Source organism: Cebus imitator, unplaced genomic scaffold (genome assembly GCF_001604975.1).
Source record: "Cebus imitator isolate Cc_AM_T3 unplaced genomic scaffold, Cebus_imitator-1.0 Scaffold2, whole genome shotgun sequence".
NCBI lineage: Eukaryota > Metazoa > Chordata > Mammalia > Primates > Cebidae > Cebus > Cebus imitator.
The window spans coordinates 4,508,624-4,528,386 of NW_016107317.1; the positions used below are offsets into that span (position 1 = coordinate 4,508,624).

General features: G+C 36.6%; 1 protein-coding gene across 14 annotated transcripts in view; it reads right to left on the minus strand.

The window, feature by feature from the left end:
- Positions 1 to 15,930: 15,930 nt before the first annotated feature.
- The window catches only part of LMO3 (LIM domain only 3), a 62,092-nt gene continuing 58,259 nt past the window's right edge, over positions 15,931 to 19,763 (minus strand). For 9 of the 14 annotated variants that reach the window (XM_017528856.2, XM_017528840.2, XM_017528790.1 and 6 more), the window contains one exon: positions 15,931 to 19,108. In XM_017528856.2, the coding sequence (XP_017384345.1) occupies positions 19,003 to 19,108 (106 nt within the window). In that variant the 3' untranslated portion in view covers positions 15,931 to 19,002. The remainder of the gene's footprint in view (positions 19,109 to 19,763) is intronic. The other 5 variants (XM_017528815.2, XM_037738451.1, XM_037738439.1 and 2 more) reach the window with 2 other exon arrangements.

Here is a 19,763-nt window from a genome sequence, read left to right on the forward strand (position 1 = left end):
GTCTTTCCCAGATTTTACAGATTGCATCTTGAAGTTGTTTGTCTTCAAGAAGCCTCTTGTGGGGGGAGAAAACCTCTCTTCCACTTCTGATTCCATTCAGGGCCACTATAATCTTATTCTTGTTTGCTTGCTTGGGGCATAAAAAGCACCAAGGCCAGTCTTGCTAAGTTGTTTCATTCCCTCTGAGTCTGTCAAAGAAGTTGGACTAACATGGTTGCTGGGTGTTAAAAAAATTAACATTCTCACCACAAAAACTTCAGATTGGACCAAGGAAAGAATCTGTGAGTGGGGTTTAATGATCCATCAAAACTATAGGGTTTAATTTTAGACCAGAAATATTTTTCATTTATGTTTATTAATGTGAGACTTTTCAAGAGAGGACAAAAGGGAACTGCAAACTGTAAAACAGAATCATAAACAGTTGATTTTATCATCAGGGACAATAGCCATTTTAACCACACTGAGAGTGTTCAGGGGTTCACAAAGCGTTCGTCTCTATCACAGGTTCTTATTCCAAACAATGTGGAATTCTGCCATGTCCAGAAGGCAGATTGGGTAAACGTATTTTCCTTCTCTCCATTGTATACTACCTTAGCATTTTGACAAATCTGCTGTTTCATGTAACGCATTGTTTATTTTCTTTTACAACCCTCATACAAAATAATACTGAAAGAACTGAAACATGTTCCTTTTGTCTTAATATTTAGAGTCACTTTTGTACCAAACTTATATAATAATATGTGGCTCACCTAGGATGTGCTCCAAGCCCCAGGAGAGATTATTAATAAAGCTAATAACAAATATTGTTTTGTTGACTCTCAGGTGAAGCTAAGGAAAACATGTGACCATAGCTTGAGATCTTTCGCCTTCACAAAACCTCTCTCTTCCTCCTGTCACTTTAAACCAAAGCTGTTGAGTTAAGCTGATTGTATTGTCTTAACTAGTATTTGAAGAATCAAGTCTGATTTTCTGGTTTTGCTTTATTTTGTTTTGTTTTAATGAAGAAAGAGTTGGCATGGAGAAAACAGAACACTCTCACTTTTGTCCATTTCATTAGAATTATGGATAATCTGGTATTCCACTTTAATATTCATGTGTCGGGGAAAATATTAAAGGCGAGGCTATGTACATCTTGTAGTAGCCTCTGAATGTGACAGAGAGGCTGTACACCTTGATTTGTGGAATCAGCATTGCTAGTAGCAGTATCATTTAGGCCCAGCAGCTGGGAGGCTCAGCCAACCATTTGTGTCTCTGGGCTCTCCTGGAAACAGGAACATCTGGTTTTCTGTGAGTTACTCTGTAAATTGAGCCTTGCTTTATTCTCCGTTAATTTTTCACTACATTTTCTTCTTCAAGCTCATCAGCTTCTTTGGAACCTTTTTGAATACCTCAGTCATAAATTACTGATCTGGAGATTCTAGGATTGTGTTAATATTCTAGGATGGCAAACTGCATTGTTCAACTGATTGATTGATTAATCAAGCATTTATTAAGCACCCATTATGTACGAGATATTGTTATAGATCCTGAAGGACTTTTAAGGCACTCACAGTCTAGTGGAGGATACAAAAAAAAAAAAGTTTGTGATCAAATTACTCACAGTAACGTTGAGTGTTGTGGTAAAGGAACACTGACAACAGTGTATCTAACTCAGCCATGTAGATTAGAGAGGATTTCTCGCTGCAGTTTCTTTAGAGAAGGTACCTGGCAGATGAATTAATGTTTACCAGGAAGAGACAAGAAACAGCTGGAATATTTCAGGCAGAGGGAACAGCATGGGTAGAAACAGGAGGCATCATGGAACACGGCTATTCGGGGAAAAGGGGAAATGCAGTGTGGCTGGAGCATATGGCGTATTATGGTGAGGTGGAAGTTGAGTCTGGAAAGGTAGATGAAACCATGTATGTTGTTTCGGGATTTGGAAAACTATAGAATCTTTTAACTGAAGGCAGTGGGATATCAACTCAATTTCAGACACTCTTTAGCTTACTGTTCCAAACAATAAAACGTTATTGATAAAATAAGACAAAAGAATAACTATAAATGATGCATAAATACAATCAATAACATTTATGTAGTAAATAAGGCAATCTGGAGGAAAATACTATGAAACACATATACTCAATATGCATATTCGAGATAAAAGATATTTGTTAGAATACGTTCTTTCCTCCCCAAATTCTTTGGCAATGCTCTCTTTTCTATAATGGGCATTCTCCCTCTCAACACAGTCACTGATTCAAACAAAACATCTGCAACCATCACTGGCTGGATTCCCACCACTAGGTGCATTTCTAATGTGCTTTTCATTTATCTTTTTATTGTGTATTCTAGGGGCCTGCATATAGTAAGGGATAGCATATGAAACACGGGGCTAAATGTTCCCTTATGTATTGTGTGTAGCAGGGAGAAGGATACCTGTTTAAAGAGCTAGAAAATGATCTTGACTTATTTAAGAATATACAATGTGTACTTTTTAATCCCAGAAACAGACTTGCAGGACAATAAAAAGGGCTTTGCATTTTTATTTTTCTAAACAATAACCTTTTTTTAAAAAAAAAAATTGAGATAGTGCTAGATTTGGTAGAATCAATGGGTAATGATAGTGATTCCCAACTTGAACTTTCTTTTTCATTAATAACATGCTAGGCAATCATTTGGGAAATGTGTTTGTACCATCCAGCATTGATCTATTCTCCCAGGCCTTGTAAGCCAGGCTGCCATATCCTGAACACTACCAAATCTGATCATAAAGGTAAGTCTAAACTACTTGTGGGAGAGATCGTTCTTGGGTAATGAGCATGCTTCTGTTCCCCTTCTCCCCATTTAAGCTTCACATATTTTTGTTGTCCTTACTTTGAAAACCTGGATCCTAGCCCATGACATTGAGTGCTGTGCCTGCTCTGGTCTCCTTCAGGTTTCACTCCCTCACAGGCTCCATATCTGGCTCTTTTGTTATCCAGCATTTAAAAAATTCTGCTTTCACCTTTTGCTTTGGCCTCCCGAATGCCTTAATTAACTCCTCCTCTTATTAGCTTCTAGCCACTAGCCCATTATCCAGTTTTACCAACTGCTCGCCCTATGGTGGCATCTAAAACGACACAAAACTCAAAATTATACCTCAAGAATAGTAATCAATGAGCAAGTGGACTCCATGAGAGTTAGTGTGGGCTCAATGTATAACATTTTTATTTGTCAGCTGGCTGACAAAAGAGAGAGCTCGCAAAACAGGCCTGGGAGAGGTAAAGATATTTGGCAATTTGAGAGACTTACTAAGAATTCTAAAGAGTTTTAGTATAAGTAGAGGATACACTTACAAATGTGCTGGATCAAGTTCCAGCATGACAGATATGGACATGCATGTTCACTTGTGACAAAAATAGAGAGAGTCAAACCATACAAACACCATGGGGATTCCCCAGCTATGTGTGGGAAAATATATATGTTCTATAGTGGAACCATGCAAATTGTCAATGAATTAGTAAAGGTGCATCTTTCATTAGAAAAAAAAGCATAATATTCACATACATAAAGTAGCAACAATATACACCATGGTTCTCATTAGCAACGGCTCTTAATATATTTCCCACCAGGCAGACTACTCTGCCCACTTCTGAACTCCACAACCAAAAATTTGTGCGAAAAACATCAAAAACATTCAGAAGAAAGCCTCCAAGATTATTTAAGTTTGGGGAAAGAAGACCTTTGAGGAAAGGTCAAAGATTGGGGATTATTCCGGATGAGGAACGATTTTGAGATTATCTATGAGTATTTTATGTTTCTTATTCAGAGAACAGTTGATAAGCATTTTTTATCTACCACTACTAAAGGCTGAAAGTGAAACAAAGAATTTAGGCTTGAAAGAAGAAATGCTGGGTGAAGAGGGCTGTCAACTATTGGAAGGGTTATTTAGTCTCCTCCTAAAGCCTGGGTAGAATCTCAGTAACTAGGGATGTGTGTGATGGTGCTGGGGGTGGTGGGGTGGAAGAGTAGGGGAGTTCTTATCTAAATGCCAGGGATACACTAGCTGTTTCTCTTATTAGGTAATCTATGAGATATAACTGAAAGAGTTAAAAAAATTATTTTAACCATTTAGCTTTATACCCTGACTTTGAAGCAGGACAGCAAGTAATCTGTAACACCGATACATTACCATCTGTCATTGTATTTCATGTGGTTCACTGTGTGAAAAAGCTACGTGGATAAATGAAATCCAAAATTTCAGAATTATCAGTTCTATCTAGCTGTAGCCCCAATAGTCTTTTTGAAGGACAAGCGGAAGAAATGGTTTTGAGAGAAGTAAACACAGTAAAGAATAGTACTTGAAATTATTCAGAACTGAAAGAAATGTTGATAATTCTTGTTAGAATTCTGTTTGGCACTAAGTAAAAAGGCAACCTTGAAATGACAATGTATTTGTCCATTTCATGCTGCCGATAAAGACATACCCAAAACTGGGAAGAAAAAGAGGTTGAATTGGACTTACTGTTCCAAATGTCTGGGAGGTCTCAGAATCGTGAAAAGGCACTTCTTACATGGTGATGGAAAGAGAAAATTAGGAAGATGTAAAAGCAGAAATCCCTAATAAAACCGTCAGATCTGGTGAGACTTATTCACTACCACGAAACAATATGGGGGAAACCACCCCCATGACTCAAATTATCCCCTACTGGGTCCTTCCCACAACATGTGGCAATTATGGGAGTATAATTCAAGATAAGATTTGGGTGGGGACACAGAGTCAAACCATATTATTCCACTCCTAGCCTCTCAAATTCTCACATCTTCACATTTCAAAACCAATCATGCTTTCCCAACAGTCCCCCAAAGGCTGAACTCATTTTGTCATTAACCCAAAAATCCGCAGTCCAAAATCTCATCTGAGATAAGGCAAGGAACTTCATTCTATGGGCCTGTAAAATCAGGCAAACTACTTACTTCCTAGATTCAATGGGGGTACAGGTGTTGGATAAATATAGCCATTCCAAATGGGAGAAATTGGGCAAAACAAAGGGGTTATAGGGCCCATGCGAGTCTGAAATTCAGTAGGACAGTCAAATTTTAAAGTTCCAAAATGATTTCCTTTGACTCCATGTCTCACATCTAGGTCATGCTGATGGAAAGGGTAGGTTCCCATAGTCTTGCAGAACTCCACTCTTATGGCTTTGCAGGTACAGCCCCTCTCCTGGCTGCTTTCATGGGCTGTCATTGAGTATCTGTGGCTTTTCCGGGTGCGTGGTGGAAGCTCTAGATGGATCTACCATTCTGGCGTCTGGAGGATGGTGGCCCTCTTCTCACAGCTCCACTAGGAGGTGCCCCCGAATGGATCCTGTGGGAGGGCTCCAACCCCACATTTCCTTCTGCACTGCCCTAGCAGAGATTCTCCATGAGGGCCCTGCCTCTGCAGCACACTTTTGCCTGGGCATTCAAGCATTCCCATACATATTCTGAAATCTAGGTGGAGGCTCCCAAACCTCAATTCTTGACTTCTGTGTACCTGCAGACAGAACACCATGTGGAAGGTGCCAAGATTTGGGGCTTGCACTCTCTGAAACCATGAGCTGTACCTTGGTCCCTTTTAACAATAGCTGGAGTGGATTGGATGCAGAGCACCAAGACCTTAGGCTGCACACAGCATAGGGATCCTGGGCCCAACCCAGGAAACGTTTTTCCTCCTAAGCTTCCAGGTCTGTGATGGGAGGGGCTGCCATGAAGACCTATGACATGCCTTGGAAACATTTTCACCATTGTCATGGGGGTTAACATTCAGTTCCTTTTTACGCAAATTTCTGCACCCAGCTTGAATTTCTCCTCAAAAAATGGGTTGTTCTTTTCGACCGCATTGTCAGGCTGCAAATTTTCCAAACTTTCATGCTCTTTTTCCCTTTAAAAATTGAATGCTTTTAACAGCACCCAAGCCACCTCTTGGTGGCTTAGAAATTTCTTCTGCCAGATACCCTAAATCATCTCTCTCAAGTTAAAAGTTCCACAAATCTCTAGAGTAGGGGCAAAATGCCGCCATTCTTTTTACTAAAGCACGGCAAGTATCACCTTTGTTCCAGTTCTCAAGTTCCTCGTCTCCATCTGAAACCACCTCAGCCTGGACCTTGTTGTTCATATCACTGTCACCATTTTTGTCAAAGCCATTCAACAAGTCTCTAGGAGGTTCTAAACTTTCCCACATTTTCCTGTCTTCTGAGCCCTCCAAACTGTTCCAACCTCCACCTGTTACCCAGTTCAAAAGTTGTTTGCACATTCTCAGGTATCTTGTCAGCAACTACCCGCTCTCCTGGTACCAATTCACTATATTAGTCCATTTTCACACTGCTGATAAATGCGTACCCGAGGCTGAAAAGAAAAATGAGTATAATTGAACTTAAATTTCCATATGGCTAGGGAGGCTTCAGAATCACGGCGAGAGGCGAAAGGCACTTCTTACATGGCAGTGGCAAGAGAAAACAAGGATGATAAAAGAGCAGAAACCCCTGATAAAACCATCAGATCTCATAAGATTTATTCACTACCGCAAGAACAGTATGGGGGAAACCAACCCCATGATTCAAATTATCTTTCACCGAGTCTCTCCTATAACATGTGGGAATTATGGGCGTACAAGTCAAGTCAAGTACAAGAGCTTTGGGTGGGGACACAGAGCTGAACTATATCAGACAATTTCACTGAAATTAATATGGTGGTTAGGGTAACATGTAATCTATCACTCTGAATTTCTTAATTTCTTAACCTTTGTTTCCCAGCAACTTCAGATTAAATTTAATGGTTTAAATAAATTTTTATGCTTGAGAAGGTAAGATGTACCCTATGATATTAAGAGGTTGTCTGAGAAATATAATTTAAAGAGTAAGGGGGTATTACCTTTACCATCCAGGTACACAAATACTTAATTTCCATGGTATCCTAATCATAATTTTATTTTAAATTATAAAGACTTATAATTCCATGTTCTATTTTAAGACAATTTGAATGCAGTAAGTCTAAAACTCACCTTCTTCCTCAATAAACTACCACCCCCTCCTGCACTGACTGACTCCTAAGTGTTGTAGAAGTGTACCTTATCTCTAATTCTACCACTCTATTCGTTTAAGTACTCATATTTGTCAACTGTGTCAGCTGCTCCCCACCGTATAGTGTCTGCTGACCCTACCCCTGCTTTCATAAGGCCACCAGATTAAACTTCCTGAAATGTAAACCTGATGATGCCTTCCCCTGTGTTGTAACTTTTCACAGGCTCGTCATCTTCGGTTGTCAGTGTCCACATCTGATTGCTTTTCAACTATATGGAGCTCAGGTCATGACAACATATCTACTGAATCAAAATACACACATGCCTGCATTTTGAAAGTTCCATAGATTTGGAGACCCTTATTGTACAAAATAAACAAGGCCCTTCATCTCTGTATTTTAATCCGCAATTCCTCTGCATACTAGTTTAAGTTCCTTTAACGATACTGAAACCTCGCATACTTGGAAGTCTTTGTGTTTGGAATAACTTCCCTTCCTTTCTCTAACCCACTGGAAGTACCATTGTTTACTGCTCAAGACTCAGCTGCTTTTCTCAGAATATAGAGCTGTTACTCAAATTGAGCACTCTTTCCTCCCCTTGCCCAGAGTATCCATTCCAATTTCAACAGCATCACTTTGTAATGGAGCTGCTTTGTCCTTGCTTTACCCACAGGCTGTCAGCTACCTGAACTTGGAGCCTTGGTATTTCTTTCCTCTTTTCTCTCTACCCTTTTCTCTCCATGCTCCTGGATCTGCACAGGATTGGTATGATTTATTTTATTTTTTAGAGCCAGGTTCTTGTTCTGTTACCCAGGCTGGGGTGCAGAGCTGTGATCATGGTTCACTGAAGCCTTGACCTCTGGGGCTCAAGTGATCCTTCCACCTCAGCCTCCACTTCCAGGGTAGCTGTGATTATAGGTGCACACTACGACCAGCTGGTGATTGGTATATAAAAGGTACTAAATATGTGTTCTTAAAAGCATAAGTAGGAAGAAAAGAGTATGGGAGGAAATACTCTTGAGATGAAGCTTTGGAAGTTTGAGAATTGTTAAATTATCTTTTCTATACATGGAGGACACAGAGGAAGCTATAGAACTTGGCATCCGGACAGAGCGACATTTAAGATTGGGTTGGAAGGTTGGTATAAAATAAAAAAATTGTATTTGAGACTGGGCATGGTGGCTCATACCTGTAATCCCAGCACCTTGGGAGGCTGAGGCGGGCAGATCACTTGAGGCCAGAAGTTCGAGACCAGCCTGGGGAAAATGGTGAAACCCCATCTCTACTAAAGATAAAAAAATTAGCTGGGTATGCTGGTGTGCACCTGTAATCCCATGAGAATAGTTTGAACCCAGGAGGAGGAGGTTGCAGCAAGCTGAGATTGAGCCACTGCATTCTAGCCACGGAGCAAGAGTCTCTCTCAAAAACATAAAAATAAAAATAAAAACATTTTATTTGAAGGGCATAAGGTTAAAGCCTGATTTTCGATTCACAACCAAATAAAACCAAATAAATAGATTTCATAAATTTGTTACTTACATGTATTTTGATACACACATATTTAATAGGGAAAAGAATGAAGTGGGAGACTATTTCTTCATGTAATACATGTATTGATCGACTTACCACCTATGCAACTTACGACCATTCGACTTTACGATCACAATCACTAGCCACGACTTCTCCGCGTCTGGCAGCGCAAACGTTGCCCAGCTGGGCATACGACAGTGCGCACCAGCTTCCAGCAGCACTACCATCTCCGCGTGCACCATTTCAACTGTACATATAGCCTACTCAACTTACGACCAAATCGTGTTACGACTGGTCCGCGGTCCCGACCGTGGTCGTAAGTCGAGCACTAGCTGTATTTTAAGAACTAGACCTATTATCCAAATCACAATACTTTCATTAGAAAGTCTATTTGTATACCAAGACAAGCAGAAAAAGTAAATACCAAATAACTTCTTTTTAGTAAATATTGTTGAGTAAAATATATGTAAATATTATCTTTTTTTTTTTTTTTTCCTGCAAACAGAATAAAAACCTCACAGATCAGAAATGATCTTCGGATAGGATTTGGAAACAGGCAGAAAGACTTTCAAAACTTCTTTTATATCCAAGGCAAGGATCTGACATTATCTCCTCAAGGTGAAATAACCTTGAATGGCCTGACATTTGCACAATGGCTTTCTTTTTGATCTGCCTGTAGTTCTAACTAATTACTTGAACATACTTTTGCTATTTCTCTGCATCCTTCTTCCTCTATTGTTTTATGACAGTCTAATAAGAACTAAGCCTTCCCCACTAACCATACATAAAATTAGATAAATTGTGACATTCTAATGGAAATACTAACTTTATGTTGAAAAGTGAGGGTAGAGTTTTGGGATTGTGCAAGATCAGAGAGAAGACAAGACACATACACTAGAAAACATCCTCAGGTCTCTTTTTTCTGGAGGATTATGGTTTCACATGTGATAGGAAGGAGCCAAATTGGAAGGAGAAGTGATGAAGTTACACTGGAGGCTGTTATAATGGACTCCGTAAAATTTCCCTTCTTAAAATCAGGCTAAGCATGACTATCACAATACGACGTGTCAATAAAATTCCTAAATTTCTACAAGCCAAGTACATCAGTCAGGGGTTGCTTTTGACTATATGTAACAGAAACCCAACCAGAGTAACAAAAATAAGTCAACCGCAGTGACAAGACGCCGAGAGACAGCCTGGGCAGTCCAAGCTGAAGTCTGTTTCAGTCTGTACTGCTGCAGTGTCCCCAGATCATCAGTGGACCCTTTTAGCATGTGATTTCATTCTCTTGGTCATTTGTGCTTTAGATGGTTGATCTACTTCTAGTTCCCATTTGCACTTTTTAGGCACGAGGAAGGGAAACGATCTCAAAGAAAAAGTCATTCCTACGTCTGGAAAGATTCAGAAATCCTCCATTGATTGATTTTCATCAATCAAAATGGTGTATGGCCATTCCTGGATGCAAGAAAAAAAAAGCTACGAAATAGAAACCCTTTGATTAGGCATAACACTGGTCCATATGCTGTTAGTAAAAGTAAGAAAATATATTGAGGGGACGAATAGCAAGTTCTGCCATGCCAACCAAAAGCATTTATTTATGCCATATATTTCTTCAGAAGCCTATATGATTTTTGAAACAGGAATACAACTGCACTTTCACTTGAAATACAGCAGTCCTCAGATCCAGGGAGTCATTGAAGAGTGTACATTTCTTATTCCCTCTTTTGTAAGCCTGTTTAATACTTTAATTATAATAATTTAGGGTAAAAATCTCAAACCTCAGTCATATTTGACCCTTCTCCATTTTGTTCCTTTCATAGTCAGTCAACTACCATTTTTGGTGAAATTTCCTCTTCTCAATTGCTCTTTCCCATTTGTTTCATTCTCTAATGGCTACTATGCTATGTAGATGCTTAACTCTATCTTTGCTTTTTACCAAGCCATCTTGATCAAACTATCAACATCCTCTTTTGTCTGTCCCCAAGTCCACCCCATATATTCCAGCTGGAGTCAATCTTCTTGAACTTTGACATTAATTATGCTATATATCTGTTCAATATCTTTGGTGGCTTTCTCTCTGTCAGATAGATGAGTCACTGTGAAACTAATTGCTAGTACGCTTAGATTAGGGGAGGTCTCTGTACAAACACCCACATTCTCTTCATCCTCTAATGGTTTTCAAGACTAAAGGTAAATGTCGATTGTGAAGCCTTTTCTCATGTGCCGAGAAAGCATAAATCACTTCCTCCTTGGTGCTCCCCAGCACTTTGTAGATATCGCTACTTTCTCAGTTTTTAACTTACCTTCTGTGTTAACAGTTGTTTGCCTGTCTACCTCAGGTCCAGGGACTCGTCATTACATTACGCACAGGACATGGCTGTGAATCTGACATGCAGAAGGTGCCCAATAACGGTCTGTATCACTCACTACATGAATATAGTGATTACTAAGTTCATCTTGCTAAATATCAGAAGCAGAGTCTTCCCTGGTATAAATGCTGGACACATACATGGAACTCAAAACAATTTTTTTTTGAGACCAAAAGAAGGCAATTAAAAAATGCCTTGCCATCCAATTTCTCTGACTATGGCCTGAATCCCCAATTTATTGTCCTCTTTGAATCTCAGTATTTCACTTAGAAGAAATTCACTCTTTTGCTTGTTGAGTGCTCATCTGTAATTCTTATTCTTTGCCCCACATCTACCTAATGGAACGTAAACCATGCCTGATGCTCATCCATGCAGATTAGCACATAAAAGACTCTTAGAGAATTTGAAATTAATAAAAATAACAGTAGTACTAATAACTTGTACACGATGTATCGGACATTATGTTAAATGCTTGCCTTAGATTGTTTCATTTAATCTGCAATAAAACCCTATAAAGTAGGTATTACCTCCATTTTACAGATGAGAAAACTGCTACTAATGAAGCGAAGCGTATTTTCAAGATCATTTTCTGGCTGATGGCAAAGCTGATGTTGCTAATCAAGATATTTACAGTTTCAAACAGTTTCAATGGGAAAAACTGAAGGTGAATTGAGATGTGAATATTGTGTTTTGAGTTAAACAATAATCGAGTTAACCTTAAAAATAATAACTAAAATATGATCTTGTCAAATAGCCTTAATTAAGACTGGGGATAAGCTCTTAAGTCATGATCTCAGCCCTTGACTAATTATTCTGTTTCTTTATTGACATCTCAGTGTCCAACTAGTGTGCAACACTGATACTCTTCCTAAGTGCAGGTGATTTCTTTTACTGCTGCTTTATACACATTTGTTTGGTGGCTGCAGTTTTCAGGTTGAGTGTTCCTTTCTGGAACAGTTCACAGCACCTTGCTGTGATACACTCTGTATTTTTCTCATGCCTTTTATTTTTGCATTTCTGGTTTCCTCAGGTATTGTCTTTCAAAACAAACTTTTAAAATTGACACCTTAAGAACTAAACACACACAGACACACACACACACAATACTTGAAACATAATCTACTAGTCAATCTGCCTATATTGCATCAGGGTCTATAAAAGCTATGGGTCCACAATCGTACTCAAAAGGGGAAGAGTTAATGTAATATATACAAAAGAATTATCATACAGAAGAGAAAAAACTAAATATGGTATATGTGGCTTGTTTCTTCTATTGAAAGTGTATTTACTTAGATAGCATCAATTTGTATTCCTATTTCCTAAGTAGATAAGATTAAATGTAAATGTAGAGAATTAAGTCAAACCATGCCAAGAACACAAAGTGCTAATCAATACGATTGGGACTGCATGATAATCAGTTCAGAAGAGGGTCCAATAATTTCTATGAGAAAAAGAATTAGCCAAATATGCTAATAGGAAATTTGACTACATAGGTTCAAGTCCTTATTTCTGAGGGGACAAATATATTAAAATGTTTCTAGAGCTTATAATGAGATACTAGAATCTCATACATAATTTCAATCAATTTGGGAAAAAGCATTGAGTTATAAAAAATTATAACCTATATGAAACACTTGGAATTAAAAAAGTTCCATTGATGTGATAGGGAGGATGACTATTAAGTTATTGGTTAACTAGATGTGAACTGGCTGAAGCTAGCATCATTTTAGACAGTGTAGCTAGTTCTTATGCCCCAAACAAGGTTCATATAGTCAATAACACAGACCCTGTAAGTTTATTAAACACAATATTTTCTAAAATTTCAAAGGAATTACTATTAATGTCACCTTAGAAAGATATAAAACAAAGTACAGAAATTTTAAATTAAATTAATATTTTTGGTTGCAGCTTTAAGTATATTTTTTAAAAGTTTGGCTCATTGTGAGAATTTTTGTCTGTTTTTAAAGTACTTGAAACTTTTACATGGGATTTTATTGAAATGTTTACAGGAATTTGACTAAGATTCTAATCAGTGTTTAAGTGGTTGAATCAGATTCATTAAATTTACAAGTTTTGCCTTATTAGCTGCTTAAATGGTGTTCAAATGTTGAGATGGATTGTATTTATTAGAGTTGTATGTTTAATAAATTGGGCATTAAACAAAGAGTAAGTAGCAGCAAACATATTTCATGCACCAAAGTTTCTCAGGCAAATAAAATTTAAAGAGGACTGGTATGAAGCTACACACAGGGTGGGTGCCTGCAGTTTTGAATTACATAGCTTTTCTAGGGCCTTTAATTTTTGTTCATCTCATCCCCTCAAAATTTTAAAATATCAAAGACAAATAACACACTCATTCTGGAAGTAAGTTTTAAAATGCTAAAGACAAATAATATACTCTTCACATTATCTCAATTCTAAGACTGTAGCCTCACATTACTATGGCATATTTATTCCGATGCTGAAACTTGCAGCTTTTTACTTCAATGTATCCTCAAGTCGATGCTGACCACCTCTTGTTTTCATTACTGCTATAGGAAGAATCTTCTATTCTTGGTACTCCGGATGTACAGGTTCAAATAAATGCCTTCATGGTATGGTTAAAAGAAAGAGCTCCCAAACAGATTGCATCTAGGAAAATATAATCACTCTCATTCCCAATTTTCATCTTTAAAGATGATATTAACTCTGATGTGTTTGGCATTTTTGCTCAAGCATACGTAAGTCCTTCTAATGCTTGGCTATTCCCAGGAGCTAGAAAAAATAATAGCGACAATAATAATGACAACCATATAAAAGGTGATATGGTAGAGTGAAAAAAGCTAGACCCAGAAAACTGGTGTTTAAGTCTCAGGCCCACTACTTTCTGGCCGTATGACCATGAGCAAGTGAAGTAATCTATCTGTGCTTTCATTTTAATAGTACCGCTGTCACAGGTGTGTTGTAGAAATTACATGGGTGTGCGAAACTACCTGATACATGGCAATTGTTAGGTAAATATTATCTATTATTACTAAAAGTTTTTTGAAGATGGGTCATATGAAAATGTCATATGTTTCAAATGAACTGTTTTACTTTAGGTGATTTAAAGTCTTCTCCAGAGGCAGGATGAAAAAGATTTTGGTAATGTATTATTTGAATGTCTCTCGTTCCCATTTTAATTTTTACTGTGTCCACTAAATTTAGAATAGTTAATGCCAGCCACTTTGCCCATAAAGCCAAAATATTCTGTAATCACCCCTGTGATACCAATTTCGAGTATTCGGCTTTTAAGTCCAGAATATCAATTGTGTAAAAAGTGCAGATAATTCCAATTCACTTTTGATTGTAATGATCTGAACCAAACACAACACCTAATTGATCCAAGATGATTTGGTCTTTGTAATTTTGTGCATTACGTGATCTGCACGCCCAAAACAGGAATATCTTTGAATTTAACATATTTTCCTTTTCAGAAAACAGAATTCTTTTAATTAAAAACATTTTTAAAAAGTTCAGTGTGTGTAATTGTTAACACCTGCTATGTGTTACCAACAGATGTTTCTTACTTACCTAAGGGAACTGTTATAATTATTCTATAAGCTTATTGGAATGGCATTTACCAAGATAGTTGTGAAAGTTAGTTGGTGACTTTTTATGTAATGTTTGGTATTTTAAAAAATCCTTTCCCCTACTGCTGTCAATCCCCATAAACCTACCTTAACCCAGCCTGCCAAAAGCAAAAATGTCATTTTGGGATGCCAAAAATGCAAAACTGGCAACGATCATGCATATTTTAGTCTTCATGAAAAGTTACTGAAATGAAATCGTGTGTACACTAAAGCATGTAAAATTTGCTCAAGTGTTTTAGCAGCTATTGTTTATAGTGTTCAACATGGAAGTCTTAAATCTTGATTATAAAAGGAAAAAGATATCTTTTCGAATGATAATAACCTACTAACAGCATGGCCTCAGAGGAAGCTCTAGTAAAAGTGAGAGTTTTCTTTATTTTTCTGGCCGTTCATAAGGTCTTATAAATCCTAGGCTTTCTGAAATCTTCATTTATGGTACTAATTACACAATTACCTATAGGCATGTGTTAAATTTGATGCTGGTTTCAGCCAAATAATGGACCAACTGCAAACAATGAATAAAAAGGGGCAGCTTCATTTATAACCGCTATTTCAACAGAGCTCTATTGTAATCATAGAAATCTGAGGATTGCTCATTAATTAATTGATGTTCTTTTTTATGATGTGCTATTGAGTTAATGAGTAATTTGTGTGAGATAATTCTCTGAACACATTGATTACTTGAGAAATTTTCCGGGGCTTTCATATCAATGACATGCTGGATAGGTAGAAGATGGTATTTGCTTTTGTGTGCTTATTATTAGCAGGTTGGAGATGAGTAAAAACCAGCGCAAAGACACGTTAAAGTTATTTGATATAGGCCAGCACTCAGTCTGCTCAACGGGAGGCTGAATGCTCAGTCTGTCACATAGTAGGTGCTCAATAAATGTCAATTGAACTAATGACTATATTAAACCTCTGCTTTCTGTTATCTTAAATTACATTAAAACCACATTTAAAAATATCCATAATGATGTTTTTAAGAAAAAGTAATGATCAAAAGGCTTTTGCTAAAATTGTATTTTGTGCTAATGGCCTATTACAATAAACATGCAGATTGTTTTTGCAACTTATTCAAGTGAACATGAAACATGTTTGGCCTGCATAATTTCTATGAAATTGTTTCAGTGACGATCAGAGTAGTTTGCCTAACGTGGTAGTTAAACGGAAAACATTTCTGTATGGCATGTTTTACTACAGATATAATTTTCAGTGCCCTGTTTCAGTTAAGGTGCAACATCTCTTCTGTAAAAATGTAGAATCAAGTTTCCTGTTTTAATTCATTATACAGAACAGAAAATTTGAAATTTAATCTGACAATAGCAACAAAGTTGCTTTCTGGAAGATCACTTAAAATTTATATAAATGTGCAAAATTACAGCCAGCAATTGCTACCTTCATTTTTGAGAGTTTTATTTTCGCCATAAAAATAAATAGTGGTAAATTACCTAGCTCAGAGATCTGAAACATAATATTCAGAGAAACATTTGAGGTACTTTGTCTATGCTCATTATGACTTAGCTTTAGAAAGTCAACATCGTTACACACCTTTTTTTTTCTTTTCATGACTTAACATATGCTTTCTAGAGATCATCTTAGATTTTGCCAATTAAGCGCAATCATAATAGTGTAACACCCCTTTTATTAAAAACATAAATTCAAATGTAAAAAAGTGAATGAAAGAATCCAGCAGATATTTATTAAGCAAGATGAAAGTGAAATTACAAACACAGGTCAGCTTTTAAACTCAGTTAGCACTCTATTGGAGTGGAGGTGCACGGTCCTTCATCATAGGCAGCCTATGGGAGATGCATCTTAGGAAGGGGGCTGTCGCTGCTCAGAAATCAAAGCTCCATTGGAAGTGTCCTACTGGAGGCATCAGACAACAAGCTAATTGACGTCAGGGCTACACAACACAAAGGGGAAAGTTGACAACAATTCAGGGGCTTTGAGTCGTCAAGACAATTAGCTTAGTACTTCAGGGCAATAAATGCTACAATTTATGGGCAATTAGCTGTAAAATGGCCTATAGCTGAAAAATTATTCCTGTCTTGTTTCATAATTTCATGGAGATTAAAGATAATCTAAACAGATTAAGGTCTTAATCTTTAATCCAGGTGAGTAATTTCATTGGCAGTAAAAAGCATAAGAAATAATTTTCAATGTAGTAAATAAAAGAAAAAGCAGCAAAAACCTTGTTTGGTCTTCCAGTGGCAAGGATAGTTGAACAGCTTCAAGAAGCTGAGAGAAGTTTGTTCCCAATTTACAAGTATTTTGACATATAGATAAACAAAAGCAAAACCAGTTAAACCTTAAAGATCATCTGAATAAGATACTGACAATTAAAATTTCACATCCACACGAATTTCAAGCAATTGTTAATGGGGACCAGCAGGGCTACATTAAGAAAATCACTTTTCACTTTCTCTCCCTCACATTTTTAATTTGTCTTGCTTTGTTTATTTTGGTGATGCAAGTCCTTTCCCTTCATGAATCAAGTGTAAAGCTCTCAGGCTAAAATAATAGTCATTTTTGTGGGCCCCAAGTAGCTATTTTTGAATTTCTTTCTTTAGTATATCTCAAACCTGGGGGACATGGGACTCGAAGACTCCTAACCATGAAGCATCTGTAAAAATACATATTGTTCACTTTTCACAGAACCATTTTCTTAAAAATAAGAGGCAGTACAGGTATCCAGATTCACATGCATGTTCATAATAAAGCTTTGTCTTAAAGCAAATGCACACCAGCATTATTTTCAGCTTAATATTTTGGCCCCAAAACAAGAATCCAAGTATAACATTTAATTTTCATCTATAATGCATGTATTGGCAGGACAAAATATATATGCAAATAACACTGGAAAATATTGTTTCCTATACAAGTGATCAAGAAAAAAACAAAGAGAAAACCCACAGCACTAAGTTTGCTGTAGTGAAAATACGGTTCATGGTGCGTGTGCAGAATTAGATTAGTTGAGAAGTAGTTCTATTACAGGGAGCAAAAGCAAAGAAGCAAGTTCATGGGCAACCCAGAAGACGGGATCATATTCTAATTTCCTTAATTGTAATTTAAAGAATCATTCTCCATAATTTCTGTTTCTAGAGCTTTCTTTTTTGTATGCTATCATGTAAGGTAGTACTATTTCACCTTAAGAAATGGAATGACAAATTTCAGCCTAAGAGTGATGTATTCTGAGTTGGTAACTACTTAAAACAATGAGAGAGTAAAACACATCAAACTTAAAGTGTTTACTTTTTGAACATTAAAATTAATGTCAGGTAAATGCAGAAAAATATATAATCACTAGTTCTCAGCTTTTTAATCAATCCCTTTGTTTCTCTTCTTCTAGAAGATTCTATGAGCATTATGTTGCTCTGATCAAAAGCAACCTCACTACTCAAATACCATCATAGCTTCAATGTGCATTATCGTGATTTCAGTAGATTCACACTCAAATCTTTTTAGTGCCATAAATTTATTAAGCCATAAAGGTATTAAACCCTCAGCTCCTGTGGAGAGATCTGGGCAAAATTTATACAAGCAGTTTAATTTATTACTTAAAAATTATCTCATAATTGTGGTAAGAGATTTTTAAAGTAACCCTTTGGAAAAAATTTTACATGATACCCAAAGGCACTAGTTCACATAAGGGGTGTGGCTGAAAAAGCAAAACAAAGCCATTGTGTAGGTAAAGAGCACAAAAAGAAAAAGGATATTAAAAGGAAACCTGTTAAGCTTTAAAGTTATTCTACAAATGGCACTTTTCACGTTGGTATAAAATGAAAGTGCTTTAAGATGAAATTTTTCTGTATTTTTTAAAGCTGATTTTTAACCCCCTGAAAATAGGGGGTTATAAGAACACCGATAGACTAACTCATAGTGGCAATAAGTAGTGGATGTCACTAAAATGCTCTGTGTGTCTTTATTTTTTAGTATTTCTAATGTTGATAGACTTGCTTTATCTATCTGTGTATCATTAGTGAGATTTGCTTTTCAGTTCTTTACTAGAAAGTTACAGCTCATTTAAAATAGCTGGTAAATACAGAAAGCATAAATATACAGTAAGTTTAAACACTGATTGTACTAAATGCAACAATACAAAGAAGCAAACGGAACACAAATGGTAACACAATAAAACTGTATTACATTTGTGCTTCAAATATTACAATACATTATATACAATAGTCCAAAATAAACATCTCATGCCAAGTGACACAAAAACGAATAGCAAGCAAAAAAAAATCCAGCAATATGTACATTACTTTTTTCTTCAATAATAAACATTCAACTCTGAACTGGGGCAATTTCACTACATACAGATGCAGTCCGCCTTTTATTCCATATAACCATCCTGCCTTCCTATATCTACGCTATTCAGTAGGTTCCTGTGTCAATTCTTATATACATGTGGAGCAAAAAAGATAAAAGAATGTAGTGCTTTGTATTCTTAATGGGGTGATGTTGATAGATCAGCGAACCTGGGGTGCATAACCTTCTTTCATTAAACCTTCCTCGTAGTCCGTCTGGCAAAGGATCATGTTATTCTTTAGGAAAAATTTGTCTCCAACACAAAATCTGAAAATATTTGAAACAATAAAATGTGGTTAAGACCATTTCACTTGGATCTATAAATTTGAAGATTTATCTTCCTAATAATAGTTTCACATGATAATTCCCTGAATCTGAAAACCTGGCTTAGATAGTTGTCTTCATTATCAGAATTAAGCCATTTACCATTTGCTTCATTTAATGAAATTTTGCACACATTTGAAATCTTGCCTTTGTATGCAAAAACTGTAAGGACATCGATAGAAACACTTTGGGCACCAAACATGACTTGCTTTTTTTTTTTTTTTTTTTTAAACCTCATTCTCTAACCTCTATGACTCTGTCAATAAGATATTAGTAAAATTATTACATAACTTTGTCAAGGTTAATTTATAGGTTAAAAGTTTTTTTTTTTTTTTTTCAAACCTCATTGGGAAGGAAAAAATAAAAAGAACTGATTTGTATTTACACTCATTAAAAGAAAGATAATAATGTTTCACTGCAGTAATTATGGATGATTTCATCTCTGGCCATTTAGGCATTTAATAAAAAAGTAAAAGGCACTGACATGAATCAAACAATTAGAAAATAGCCCATTTTAAAGCTTCCCATTTAAAGCTTTCTTTTACTGTGTTACGAAAATGAGATTAAATTTTAGTAATCTAGAAGTGATCATTCTGAA